A 13,444-nucleotide genomic window follows, 5' to 3' on the forward strand; every position below is an offset into this window, starting at 1 on the left:
CCTGAAAGTGTGAATTTTCCATTTTTTGTGTAAAAATGAAGTGTTTTCCATAAATTGAACTTCCAGCAAACTCATGAGGAATCTATATTGCAATACTGAGAAATCTTGTGAAAAGCTGGAAATTTTAATCCATTTTCTCTTGTTTCCAGGGATATTTCTGGGACCAAATGTGACTTCACAGTACAGGTCCAGCTAAGGTAGGGATTTTGCTGCCTGTTGGTTTTCAGGATTTATCAGCCAGGTCCTGTCCAGCAGCTTGGGAATTCCTGGATGGAAAAGAGCCCGATTTTCCTCATCCTGGCTGATTTTCTTGTCAGTGAATCCTTCCTGTAATTCCACCTTGGTCATTCCATGTCCTGGGGCTGGAAAATCCATGAGCAGGGAGGGTTGTTTTTCTTAGCAGGGATGAATTCCATGGGCATTCCAAGATCTGCTTCTTTAGGCACTTTGGGAGTCACCAGCCTGGTGAATTTGGGGGTTTTTAATCAATCATAAACTGATTAAATCCTCTGTCTCAGCCTGGTGAGGTGGGATGGACCAAGGGTGAGGAGGGGATGAGGGAAACCAGCCCCTCTTGGATTATCCATGGGCAGGGATGGGGCAGGTCCCTGGAAGGAGCCCAGGGCAGCTGAGAGGTTCTGCTGCTCCTTGGAATGCTCATTGTCCTGCTGGCAGCAGGAAGGGTGGGTCCTGCTGGGACCCAGCAGCAAAAACACCTCTTTGAACTGGAAAGAAATCAATTCAACAGCAGAAACTGCCTGGAGCTGCAGCTGGGACGGGGGAAATGTCATTTGTGACAACTTGGTCTTGTGTGGAGAGGTCAGGCTGGAGAAGAGGCAGAGAAGAAATTGGGGGTGGGATGAGTCAGGCTGAGGAACTCCAGGAATGTGAGGAGGAACCTCCAGGCTGCTTGAAGCACTGTGATTTTGGGGGGTTTTCCTGCTCTGTGACATCTTTGGAGGGCTGTGTTTGGCAAGATCTGTCATGATTTCAGAGCTCTGTGGAGAAACAGTTCCTTCTGGGAAGAGATGATCTTTAAATCGCTGTAAAAGTGAAAGATGATGGCAGCTCTTTGCTTTTAGGTTTTGTTTATCAGAAACCAGTTGTCCACAAGAAGATCACTTCCCACCCAATCTGTGTGTGAAAGTCAATGGGAAACCATGCAGCCTTCCAGTAAGTAAAATCTCCTTTTAGTACTCATTTTGGGATGCATCATTAGGAATTACCTGCCTGAAAATTTATCCCAATCATTGTTTTCACATTCTGGAGCATTGGAATGAACAGAAAAGATCAAGTAATTTGTTTTAGCCAGTAGATCCAGAGTTCATATGGAAGTTAAAATGTATAATCACTTTTCAAGATGATACATTTAGTAATATTCTCATGAGCAGAGAAAAAAGGATTGAATTTTAGAAACTCTGGTCCAAAGTTCAGGGGTTTCTGTTTAGTTTTTCCGGGACAGGAGAGGTGGCAAAGTTCCCTTTAATATTCTTAATTCCCATCAGGAGAAAGAGCTTCTAAAATGCTCCATATTTTATTGTCTGATCCTTCTCTCTTTGAATTAACCATAGAGCCTGGTCCAGGTGTATTGGGAGGGACAGGAGACAAAAGCACTGTGGGATTCTTTTTTCTGAGAGCTGCAATTTTGCTTTTCAGGGCTACCTGCCACCAACCAAAAACGGTGTTGAACCAAAGCGCCCCAGCCGACCAATCAACATTACCTCACTCGTCCGCCTGTCCACCACGGTCCCCAACACCATCGTTGTGTCCTGGACTGCAGAGATTGGCAGGGTGAGTGCCTCTGGGGTCTCCTCTGTCTGCTTTAGAGGTAATCCTGGGCAGAAAATCCTTGCTGGGGTGGCCACGGATGTCCTTGTCTGTGACCGTGTTCACAGGGGTCTTAGGAAGAGGGAAGAGACGAGGAGCTGACTCCATGTTTCAGAAGGCTGATTTATTATTTTATGATATATATTATATTAAACTATGCTAAAAGAATAGAAGAAAACATTTCATCAGAAGGCTAGCTAAGCATAGAAAAAGAAGGAATGATAACAAAATCTTGTGTCTCGGACAAAGAGTCTGAGCCAGCTGACTGTGATTGGCCATTAATTACAAACAACCACATGAGACCAATCACAGATGCACCTGTTGCATTCCACAGCAGCAGATAACCATTGTTTACATTTTGTTTCTGAAGCCTCTCAGCTTCTCAGGAGAAAAAACATCATAGCTGCAGTTGTCCAGCTGGAATTCCGTGCTGCGGGATATGCTCCCTCAGATCCCCCCTCACCTTCGGGCTGGGATCTCTCCCTCCTCATCCTTGTGACTCGGGGAGGGCCCAGATAAAGAGATCAAGGCATCCTCTAAGCCATTTGTTTGTTGATTTGGCCAAACTTCAGACTTTGAAGCTCTTCCTGACTGCAGGGACTTGACAAAGCTTGGCTTGGACTTGCAAGGAGCGGGTGCCATGGAGCCCAGAGTGGCCCTTTGGAGCTGTGAGTGAGGACACAAAACAGCCCAGCCCAGTTGATTCCATTGACCTTTTCTACATTTCTCCCAGCTGCTCTCCTTATCCTTCACATTTAAAACCTCATGTTTTTACCATTTTTTTGTGGCTGTCGGGAGGAGGTTACAACCGGTGTCAGAAAATCGCTGATGTTCCACCGGGCTAATGAAATCTGGAATGTGCTGCAAAAAGTGACTCCAGTAAATCAGCCATGAATTACTGAGCTGCTTTCAGTGCTGGCACCAAAGCTGCTGGGTGGGCATTCCAGAGGCACCGTGTGCTGCTGCCACTGCCCCCATCCTGTTTTTAGAAGTGCCCAGAATTGTCCTGAGGTGAAACTTTGGCCAAGAATTTGTCAGCGTGCAAAGCCCAGCATGGAAAAATGCTTACACTCCAGTCAGGGACAATAGGCAGCTCTGAAACACCAGGGTGGGATTTCGGCGTGGATTTCTTGTGGAGCAGAAAACAATCTCCATTCAGATGGTGGCTGAGTGATTCTGGTCCAAAAATCCTCTTTTGTCTAATGAGAGCTGCAGGTATCAGAAGGAAGCAGTTCCAAATCAGCCTGCTTGGGTTTGCATGCTGAGCTGCAGGTGGGTGGGTCCCAGATGCTGCTCTGAGGGATTCACAATTCAGGATTTAGGGACAAGAAGTGCCCCAAGTTTGAGTCAATCCCTTGGGAGCTGGCTGGTTCTCAGGTTTCACAGATTAATCAGTTATAAAGAACATTTTGGGGAACTTCTGGCATAAATAAGCATTAGAGTTGTAGGACAGGGTTGGAGCAGCCTGGGACAGGGGAAGGTGTCCCTGCCCATGGCAGGGGTGGAATGGGATGGGATTTAAGATCCTTTCTGACACAAACCATCCTGGAGTTCTATAAAAAACAATCCTTCCTGAATACATTTTTTTAAGACACAACCCTTCCTAAATTGATTCTTGAAGACACAACCTTTCCTAATTTGATTATTTCACATTTGACAGTGAAATGTGAAGAATTATTTTATATTTGGCTGTGCCTGTGTAGCACAAAATCTGAGTTCCCTTCTCCCCCTTCCCTCAAGAGTCAGTTCTGGTCCCAACTGTGCTCCCTACCTTTGCTGGAGCCCTCACTGTGATTTTTACACAATCTGTTTCAAGAGCCTTCTGTACAAGATGCCTTGGGCAAGTTCCTGCCTTTGTAGATTCAAGCTGTCGGTAAATAATTTCACAACGTTAATTAGCATTTTTCTAACTCCTCTCCTAATTGAGGCATTAAACAAACAAGTTAAGGCAGTAGTGGTTTTTAACGATGTGAGAAGCATTCATTGTGAGAATAAAATATTTAAAATGTGGTGTTTCTGATGCTGATCCAATTGGTGTGATTTTGTGGTGAGATATATCACTGAGAGCCTGCCTTCAGATCCTACATAAAGGATGGGGGATGTCACAATTGCATGGATTTTTTTTAAAGTGGAAACGTGTGGCACTTGCTGAGGGAAGCCTTTTATTTTTCAATTTAAATTGTATGAATGCAGCTCCAGGTTTAGCCAATGTTCAAATCAAAAAATAATTGACGTACCCTAATGTGAGAACATGGATTTGGTCCTTTCCATTCTGGGGGATGAGAGGTGTTGCTGCTGAGTCATATTTTTAGAAAGACATTTATAACCTGATTTTTCTGGAGATTATAAGAAAAATGAGAGCTTCAGAAATCCCAGAAATTTGGGCTCCATGGCAGGAAGAGTTCATTCCATGAGGGAAGGTTCACCTGAGTTGTGGCACATGACAGAGTTGGGTTCTGCCTCTGAGCTGCTTTGGTGATGAAATTCACATCTCAGAGACAATTGAGGAGAAGAAAAAGATGGCAATGCTTCCAGATAGTGCAGGTGATGCATCTTGGGAAGAGGCATCGCTGCTTCTTTTCCTATTTTGAAAGCAAATAGGTTTTTATTAAAAGCAAGAAAAAATTCTGATCATATTTGACCTGACAGCTTTCCTTAAATGCACTGACACCAGTGCACCATATAAAATTAAATATACTGACACAACTGCAATGCTGAACATTATGCATGTAAAATTCACTGTACTGACACCAGTGCAGTGCTGAACATTATCAATATAAAATTAAATATACTGACACAAGTGCAGTACTGAATATTATCAATATAAAATTAAATATACTGACACCAGTGCAGTGCTGAACATTGTCTGTATAAAATTAAATATACTGACACAAGCATAGTGCTGAACATTATCCTTGTAAAATTCAATGTACTGATACAAGTGTACTGAATGTTGTCAGTATAAAATTGAAGTAGCTCTCCTCCATGGTGCTCTGCAATCCCATAATAAACTGTTGAGTGCTGCAGACAGGGTTTTCTCAGATGTTTTTGGGGTTTTCCCTGATGTTTTTGGGTTTTCTCTGATATTTTGTGGGGTTTTCCAGAGCTATTCCATGGCAGTGTGCCTGATGGAGCAGCTCTCCTCAGCAGTGCCCTGCAATCCCATAACAAACTGTTATTTGCTGCAGGATTTTCTCTGATGTTTTTGGGGTTTTCCCTGATGTTTTTGGGGTTTTCCCTGATATTTTTAGGGTTTTCTCTGATGTTTTGGGTTTTCTCTGATATTTTGTGCGGTTTTCCAGAGCTATTCCATGGCAATGTGCCTGGTGAAGCAGCTCTCCTCCACAGTGCCCTGCAATCCCATAACAAACTGTTATTTGCTGCAGACAGGGTTTTCTCTGATGTTTTGGGTTTTCTCTGACATTTTGTGGTGTTTTCCAGAACTATTCCATGGCAGTGGACCTGGTGAAGCAGCTCTCCTCCATGCAATCCCATAACAAACTGTTATGTACTGCAGACAGGGATTTTTCTGTTTTTGGTATTTTCTTTTTGGTATTTTCTCTGATGTTTTGGGGTTTTCTCTGATGTTTTGTGGTGTTTTCCAGAACTATTCCATGGCAGTGGACCTGGTGAAGCAGCTCTCCTCCATGCAATCCCATAACAAATTGTTATGTACTGCAGACATTTGTTTTGTTTTTCTGATGTTTTTGTTTTTTATGCAGAACTTTTCATTTTTGGCAGTGTACCTGGTGAAGCAGCTCTCCTCCATGCAATCCCATAACAAACTGTTATGTACTGCAGACAGGGATTTTTCTGTTTTTGGTATTTTCTCTGATGTTTTGGGGTTTTCTCTGATGTTTTGTGGTGTTTTCCAGAACTATTCCATGGCAGTGTACCTGGTGAAGCAGCTCTCCTCCACGGTGCTCCTGCAGCGGTTGCGGGCCAAGGGAATCCGGAACCCGGATCACTCCAGAGCACTGAGTATGTGTCTGCCGGCCTTCTGTAAAAAAGGATAAAAAAATCACTTTTGTGAGGGGAGATTTGGAATTAGGACTGTGCTAACCAAGCTTTGGACTTCCTACAGCCCTCTGGGCTTTGGGAATGTGATAGTGGTGTTCTTTGTGTTCAGCTCCAATTCAAAGACTCAGAGCCTTTGTTTGCACTAGGAGCCAGTCCAGGAACCCTGTTGACACTGTGAGGGGAAAAATGCAAGAGAATCTCTTTCAGCCCAGCCATCCTGGCTTTGTTTGTGCAGAATGGCACAACTGTGCTCTGCAGTCAAGTGGGCATTCAGTACCTCGGGAGAAGGAATTGGTGGAAGTTTGTGGCATAAAATCGGCACAAACTGCTGTGGGTTTGGTTTTCAGGCAGAGGGGGGAAAAATCCCAGCCCCTGATAGTGGTGTTACTCTTTAATTAATGCTCACATCAGGGGTTGTACCTTCTCCAGAGGGGGAAAATGAGAGCAGCAGTAAAAAATTGTGGAGAATGGTATAAATGTGTTTTACAGTGCAGTGGGCTGAAGGCCGAGGCCTGCGCAGGAGCAGCTCCACCGAGCATTTCTGTTCCCAAAGTTGTGGGGTGAGCCCGGAGACAGTGCCCAGCACAGAGCCCCTCCTCACTGCAGAGTGAATTTGCTGCCTTTCTGCCTTTCTGTCTCCTCTGACGACAAATTGGTGGAAATTTGTGGCATAAAAACATAAAAACTGCTGCAGGTTTGGTTTTCAGAGAGGGGGGGAAATCGCAGCCCCTGATAGTGATGTTACTCTTCAATTAATGCTCACATCAGGGCTTTTACCTTCTACAGAAGGGAAGAAATTAGTACAGCACTAAGAACTGGTGCAGAATGGCACAAGTTGGACAATGTTTTACAGTGAAGTGGGCATTCAGCACCTCAGGGCTGGAGCCTCCCCGGGCCTGGGTCTGGGCATTTCTGTTCCAAAGTTGTGGGGTGAGCCCAGCACAGAGCCCCTCCTCACTGCAGAGTGAATCTGCTGCCTTTCTGTCTCCTCTGACAACAAATTGATGGAAATTTGTGGCATAAAACCAGCAAAAGCTGCTGTGCGTTTGGTTTTCAGGGAGGGGGCAAAATCCCAGCACCTGATCATATAAAATTACTCTTTAATTAATGCTCACATCAGGGGTTGTACCTTCTCCAGAGGGGAAGAAATGAGTCCAGCACTAAATAATAATGCTGGGCATTAATTTGTCCTAATGCAGTTTGATGATTTATGCACAAAATGCACAAAAATCTACAGATTTATGCACAAAATGCACAAAAATCTACAAAGTTCCAGGTGGCTGCTGCTCTGCAGGGTGAGGATGAAGGTGTAGGTCCAGTCCTTAGCAAGAGGAATAGGAATAAAATTAGTCTGACTTGTTCATTTTACCAATGGCTGCTCATGAAACAGGCCTTGTAAACAAAAATAGAGGATGAAAAACTCCAGGAATTAAAGACTTCAATATTTCACTGCAGTTATTTAAATCTCAGATTTCGTCAGGGTACTGCTGACTGCCTATTGCTCAATTTGCTTTTCAGTTTGAAATCACTTGATGAGGATTTTGGGGATTGTAGTGGTGCCTGTCCATGTGAGAGTTGTTAACAAGTTTAGCTTGAAGTTGGAAGTGAAATTAATGTGATATTAAATATTAAATAATGGTCAGGTACAAAGTTGCATGCAAAGGAGTTAAGACATCTCTGGGTAAACAAGTTTTAGGGGTCTTGAGTTCAAAGTTTAGCACACCATTTCAGATTTATTTTATTTCTTTATCATCCAATTCATGTTTGAATTAACCTAAAATAAACCTTTTTTCTTTCAAATGCCAGTTAAAGAGAAGCTAACTGCTGATCCAGACAGTGAAATAGCAACAACCAGCCTAAGAGTGTCTCTGCTTTGTCCAGTAAGTTGATTTTTTATTCCTCAAAAGTGATTCTGATGGAAATGTGGCTGTTGTGGTGGAAATTACCTCGTGTTTACCTGGTGTAACTTTGTGGGGACAGAGAGCAGCTGAAATTATCTCTGTGCTGAAAAGCTTCTGAAATGCCCCTGGGAAAATGAATATTCCATTAGCTTGGAATTGTTACTCAAAATATATGTAAGCATACATTTAATGTGTCACTGGATCCTCTGAGAGTGCAGCTTGGGCTTGGATTGATAAAAACTCCCTCAAAAAGGGGGAAAAGGGGGGAATCTGATGTTCAAAGCAGCCAAAGGAGGCAGCACCTCCTGAAATTGTGCAAATGCATACTTGGATTTAATAATCTGAATTTAAAGCCAAAGCAGTGTCCTGGAATAGTTCAAACAAAGTGTTTAATTTTAATTTAATTTTATTTTAATTTTGGTTTTAATTTTAAATTTTAATTTAAATTTTACTTTTTAATTTTGCCCTCCAAGCTGCTCAGATCTTCCCTGGAATTTGGCATCCAGGATCCAGAGGGGCTGCTCTGAGCCTGAACTTCAGAGCACACTCAAATTCATGTTCATTTCTCCCCTGAAAGCACAAAGAAATAAATCCCCAGGCCCTGCAGCAGGACCAAATATTTAACTGGAGAAAAATTCCAAATCCAGGGGTGTACTGGAGGTTCTGCAGCTTTGTTTACAAATCCTGAACTCCTGTTTTTTAGCAGGGAAATAGAAATGTTTTGTGTGCTCGTGAAAGAAATTAATGCAGTGTTTTTTTGGCTGCCAGCAGGCAGAAGTCAGTCCCAGTGATGGGAATGCAGCTTTTCCACACTTGGGATGCATCCCTGTTTTTTTTTTTTGTGTTTTTTGTGGCAGAGCCGATCCAGGAGGTTCAGTGCCAAAAATGGGAAAAAAGCACCAACCTGGGAACTCTGAGCCTGGTTAAATCCCATCACAGGCAGAGGTTTTTTACCAAAACCCTGGAAAAAAATCTTCCTGTTTTTTAAATCTTTTTTTTTTTTTCCCTCAGGGATATCACAGGCAGAGATTTTCTACCAAAACCTTGGGAAAAATCTTCCTGGTTTTTAAATTAGCTTTTTCTTTTTCCCTCAGGTACATCACAGGCAGAGACACAAGAAAAACTTTCTGTTAAATCTGTTTTTTTTTTGGGATGGGGTTTTGATGTCCTTCCTGTCTTTGACTTTCCTTATTTTCCTTTTGAAGCATCCAGGTTTTCCCTCTGATGCTCCTGAGCTGCGCCCAAAAGTCAAACGAGCCATTGCCGCAGCAGCTGGGAGATGAGAACTCCTGACACACACAGAGCAGGGGGGGTGTTGGATTTGGGATGGGAATAATGTGATTTTTGGGACTGGAATAATGTGTTTGGTCATGGATTTGGGGGGAGGAGGTGCCAAACGCCTGGCACCAGAGCATCTCCTGTGGGAATTCTGTGTCCCCTCCCGTCACTGGGGACAGGGTGACGGTGACTGAGAGCCAGGGGAAAGGAAAATAAATGAGATTTCAGTTCAGAGGGAATAAAAACAAGCCCTCACCATCAGGCTGGAGGAAGTGGTGGCCTGTGAGAAGAGCCTTTGTTTGTGGTGTGGGTTTGGGTTTGGGGATATTCTGGTGCCATCCTGTGGCATCCTCCTGTACTGCTCAGCATCAGCTGGATTGAGCCACGCTCCCAGAAATCCCACTGCCAGCCTTGGGAGCAGCCAGAGCTGCTCAGGTGCAACCTTGTGCATGTTTCAGCCAAATAAACATGACTTCACACTCCTCAGTGGAAACAATTCTCCTCCTGATGCCTCAGGTTTGGATTTTATATTTTTCAGGTTCTGTGCTGCTTTAGTGCTGGGTCTGGGTTCACATGAGGGGATGGTGAGCTCTGTGCACAGAGCAGGGAGACAAAACAATTCCTGCTCCAGCTGGGCACCAATGACAAATGATCCAAATCTCAGGCCCAAGAGCACAAACCCCGTGGGCTGCAGAGAGAAAAACAAGCAGGGTGGGACTGCAGGGGCTAAAGCTGGAATGGGACAATGAACTGCAAGGTGCAAATGGAGCAGAACTGATCCCAGGGACAGACCCCGTGCCCGGCCGTGCATTTTGGGGCCATTTTGGTTCATCTTGGGTGCAGCCCTGGCTGGGCTCTTGTGCTGCCCAAGGTGGGTCCATGGAGGAGATGCTTTGAATAAATCCCTGCTTTATTCTGGAACTCTGCCCAGCCTCTGCTCTAGCTCAGCCTTCCCAAGGCATCACTCCATAAATTATTGTTCTGTTGGGTTTTCATGTGGTGAAAATCCCGGTCAGACCTTGCTGCTCTCACCTTTGCTGTGGTCAGTCCAGGCCCCTCCAGTGCTTAAAACAAGAGAAGTGATTCAAATAAACAAAAATACATATTATAGTAGAGCCATGTAACATGAAGTAGTCAATTAACAACAAAGTTCAAAGAGTTTCTTTTTAGTTGTACCAAGAGGAGGAAATGTAGGGAATAAAGGTAAGATTTTCAGAAAGCTGTAAAAATAAGCCTTAGAAATAGAAAGAGCAGAGAAAAAAGAACTAACTACAGCTGCAAAATCTGAAAGTAGAAAAATTACAATAGTCTAGCAAGCAAGAACATTTGGGGTTTTTTGAGCAACTGCTGGCGTTTTGTGAGGAGATTTTTATTTCAGATTAAAGTGAAATTCCTTTTGCTGTCTGCTTTCCTTTCAAGTGTAATGATACTTGCATGATAGTGAAGGATAATGCTGGTTTTGGTCCATATAATACATGGAGTAATATATAATAATTCTATTTTTTGGTCCATCCAGGACACTGCTATTTACAAGTGCTCAGTGCATTTTGTTACAGGAATATGGCAGGATGTATTCTTCAGCTTCCTGGATCAAATAAAACTCAAAACATGATTTTTATTCACTTTTATGCCCTTCCAAACATACAGGAAGGAGGGAACTGTGTGCATGTGACAAAACTCAGATTTCTGAGAGTTCTTTCTGGAATAAAACTCAACCTAACTCTTGTCTCTTTTCAGGCAGGAAAGCCCTGGTGGTCAGTTTAACTCCAAGGTAATAAAATCCTGGTTTTTTTCCTCTTCCAGCTTGGCAAGATGCGCCTGACCATCCCCTGCAGGGCCCTGACCTGCTCCCACCTGCAGTGTTTTGATGCCACTCTCTATATCCAAATGAACGAGAAGAAACCCACCTGGGTGTGCCCTGTGTGTGACAAGAAAGCTCCTTACGAGCATCTCATCATTGATGGGTGAGTAAAGCTGAAATCAGAACCCCAAGGGGATGTTCCTGTCTGAAACCAAGTGGATTTCCCTCCTTTTGGAGCTCCCCATGTTGGATTTCACTGCTGCTGGTCAGGAATTCCTGAGCAGCTCCTTCTCAAGGATTCTGCTCCTTCAAACTCAACTTGATAATAATGAGAGCGATTCTCAGTAAATTCCTGAGCTTTCCTAGGTGCAAACAGCACATGCTGTATTTCCTTTTAATGGAGCAGCTGTACAAATCTGGCAGGGCTGATAACAGACAGAGCAAATCAATGCTGCCACCCCTCTGAGTGCCTGCACAATTCCGTGTACAATTTCACACTCGGGGAGTTGCTATCTATAGAAAGTGACACACAGATTGATTCCCTGGCTCTGCCTGCTTGCAAAACACTGAAAAAATAAATAAATCTCACCTCGGGCTGGGCCAAGTGTGGATTTCTGGGGTTGCATTTTAATTTCTTTAAGAGAGAAATTTTTCTTTTTTTTTATATAGAGGGGGAGAATAAGTAGAGGTTTCTGAGAGTACTCTCAATATGAAAACAAAGCCCAAAGATTGATGAAACATGCACAGAAAAACCCCAAAAGCAAAGCTGAAAACCCCCAGGAAGCCCCAAAATCTTAAAAAACCACCTCATCAATGGGGAGTCTTTTTTAGGGAATATGTGTTTTATTTTGCCAGGGAAGGATGAGATCACTCAGGGTCCCTTTAGAGCCTTGCAAAAGACACTCAGGCTGATCTGGACTCCTGCATCCCCAAATTTCCAGGGATAAATCTGCCTTGGATCAAAGAGCTGGGGGGCTCCTGCTTGAGGTTTCTGCCTAAAACAGCCAAGCCAAAAAGCAGGAATAATGCAAACCCCACATGTCCCTATTTCTCCTGGTGCTGCCAGGTGCAGATGTTGGGTCTGATCTAACTGGAGCATCCTGAAGAGAAAGTTATTTGTGGAAAATGCTCCGATCTGGGAAAGAGGGAGCTAATTAAAGCCAAGCTCTAATTAAAGCCAAGCTCTTCCCTGCAGAACCACATGAATGGGCCTGGTCAGAAGCTGGAATTCCCACTGGCAGTGATGTGCTGCCAGGATCCTAAAATTTTAGGAGGTGCCTGTAGGAGGAGAGGCTGCAAATTGAGATTCTCATGCTCTGCATTTGGTAGAAAGTTTCACAAGTCCTTAAATCCTCAGATTTAGGAGAGGTTTCCTCAGTTAAGTTTTGTCAGGATTTTTTATCAACTCTGGTTCACAGAATTCCTTTGTTTTGGGAAATGGAGAGTTCTGTGTCATGAGCTCTGCAGGACTCCATTCTCAGTGCTTTTAAATAATTTTTGCAGATTTTTATTTTAGGTAATACTTGAATTTTGTCAGCGATTCCTTTTTATCAAGGAGACAGTGAGAGAAGAGCAGAACAGTAAAAGCTTCACCACAAATTCAGACTTACACTGACTAATAAAGGGAAAAAAGCTCTTTTTAGGACTGATATAAGATATTTTTATGAACAGGCTGTTCATGGAAATCCTGAAGTTCTGTACAGATTGTGATGAAATCCAGTTCAAGGAGGATGGGTCCTGGGCTCCCATGAGGTCCAAGAAGGAAGTGCAGGAGGTGACCGCATCCTACAACGGAGTGGATGGTGAGCCATGGCTGGGCTCTGAAGGGCTCTCTGGGATCCCCTGGGCTCCTTCCCTCCCAAAATGCTCATTTTTAAACATGTATTTATAGCTTTAATCATTTCTGTTCAGCTAATTGGGTCACCCCTGTCTGGGGCTGGTGGTGTTTAAAGTTACCAACATTCTGTGATTATTTTTTATTTTAATTCTGAGCTTTTTAACGAGCTGTGGGTGTAACTGATTGTTGGTTCTGTGCAGGATGTATCAGCTCCTCCTTGGAACACCAGGTGTCCTCTCACCAACAATCCAACAAAAATAAGAAGGTGGAAGTGATCGACCTGACCATCGACAGCTCCTCAGACGAGGAGGAGGAGGAGCCCTCGGCCAAGAGGAGCTGTCCCTCCATATCCCCAGCATCACCCATGAACAACAAGGGGTGAGCACTGCAGGGGGAGTCAGAGATTCCAGCATAAATCAGCTCTAGAAACTTCTGGGGCTGGGTTAGAACCTCCTGTGGTAGCTCTGGGTTTGCTCCCAGCACGAGGCCTGAGGTTGAATTCACAGCTTTGAGTGAAATGAAATATTTCTGTTGTGTTTGTGAAATGGCGCAAAGGGGAATCAAAACTTGAAGTGTGGAACATAATGAAACATAATGAAATATTTCAGTTATGTTTGTGAAATGGTGCAAGGGGAATCACAGCTTTGAGCGTGCAACACAAATATTTCTGTTGTGTTTTTGAAGTGGTGCAAAGGGAATCAAAGATTTAAGTGTGCAGCACAAATATTTCAATTGTGTTTGTGAAATGGTGCAAAGAGGAATCAAAGCTTTAAGTGTGGA

At 43.7% G+C, this 13,444-nt stretch overlaps 1 protein-coding gene across 2 annotated transcripts in view; it reads left to right on the forward strand.

Annotated features, from left to right (window-relative positions):
- PIAS1 (protein inhibitor of activated STAT 1) overlaps positions 1-13,444 on the forward strand; it is a 51,589-nt gene that overhangs the window by 35,305 nt on the left and 2,840 nt on the right. For both annotated transcript variants that reach the window (XM_030955190.1, XM_030955191.1), the window contains exons 4-11: positions 150-197; positions 1,083-1,173; positions 1,657-1,791; positions 5,703-5,808; positions 7,654-7,727; positions 10,830-10,990; positions 12,499-12,629; positions 12,865-13,042. In XM_030955190.1, the coding sequence (XP_030811050.1) occupies positions 150-197; positions 1,083-1,173; positions 1,657-1,791; positions 5,703-5,808; positions 7,654-7,727; positions 10,830-10,990; positions 12,499-12,629; positions 12,865-13,042 (924 nt within the window). The remainder of the gene's footprint in view (positions 1-149; positions 198-1,082; positions 1,174-1,656; positions 1,792-5,702; positions 5,809-7,653; positions 7,728-10,829; positions 10,991-12,498; positions 12,630-12,864; positions 13,043-13,444) is intronic.

This window comes from Camarhynchus parvulus, chromosome 10 (genome assembly GCF_901933205.1).
Source record: "Camarhynchus parvulus chromosome 10, STF_HiC, whole genome shotgun sequence".
In the NCBI taxonomy this organism is placed as follows: Eukaryota; Metazoa; Chordata; class Aves; order Passeriformes; family Thraupidae; genus Camarhynchus; species Camarhynchus parvulus.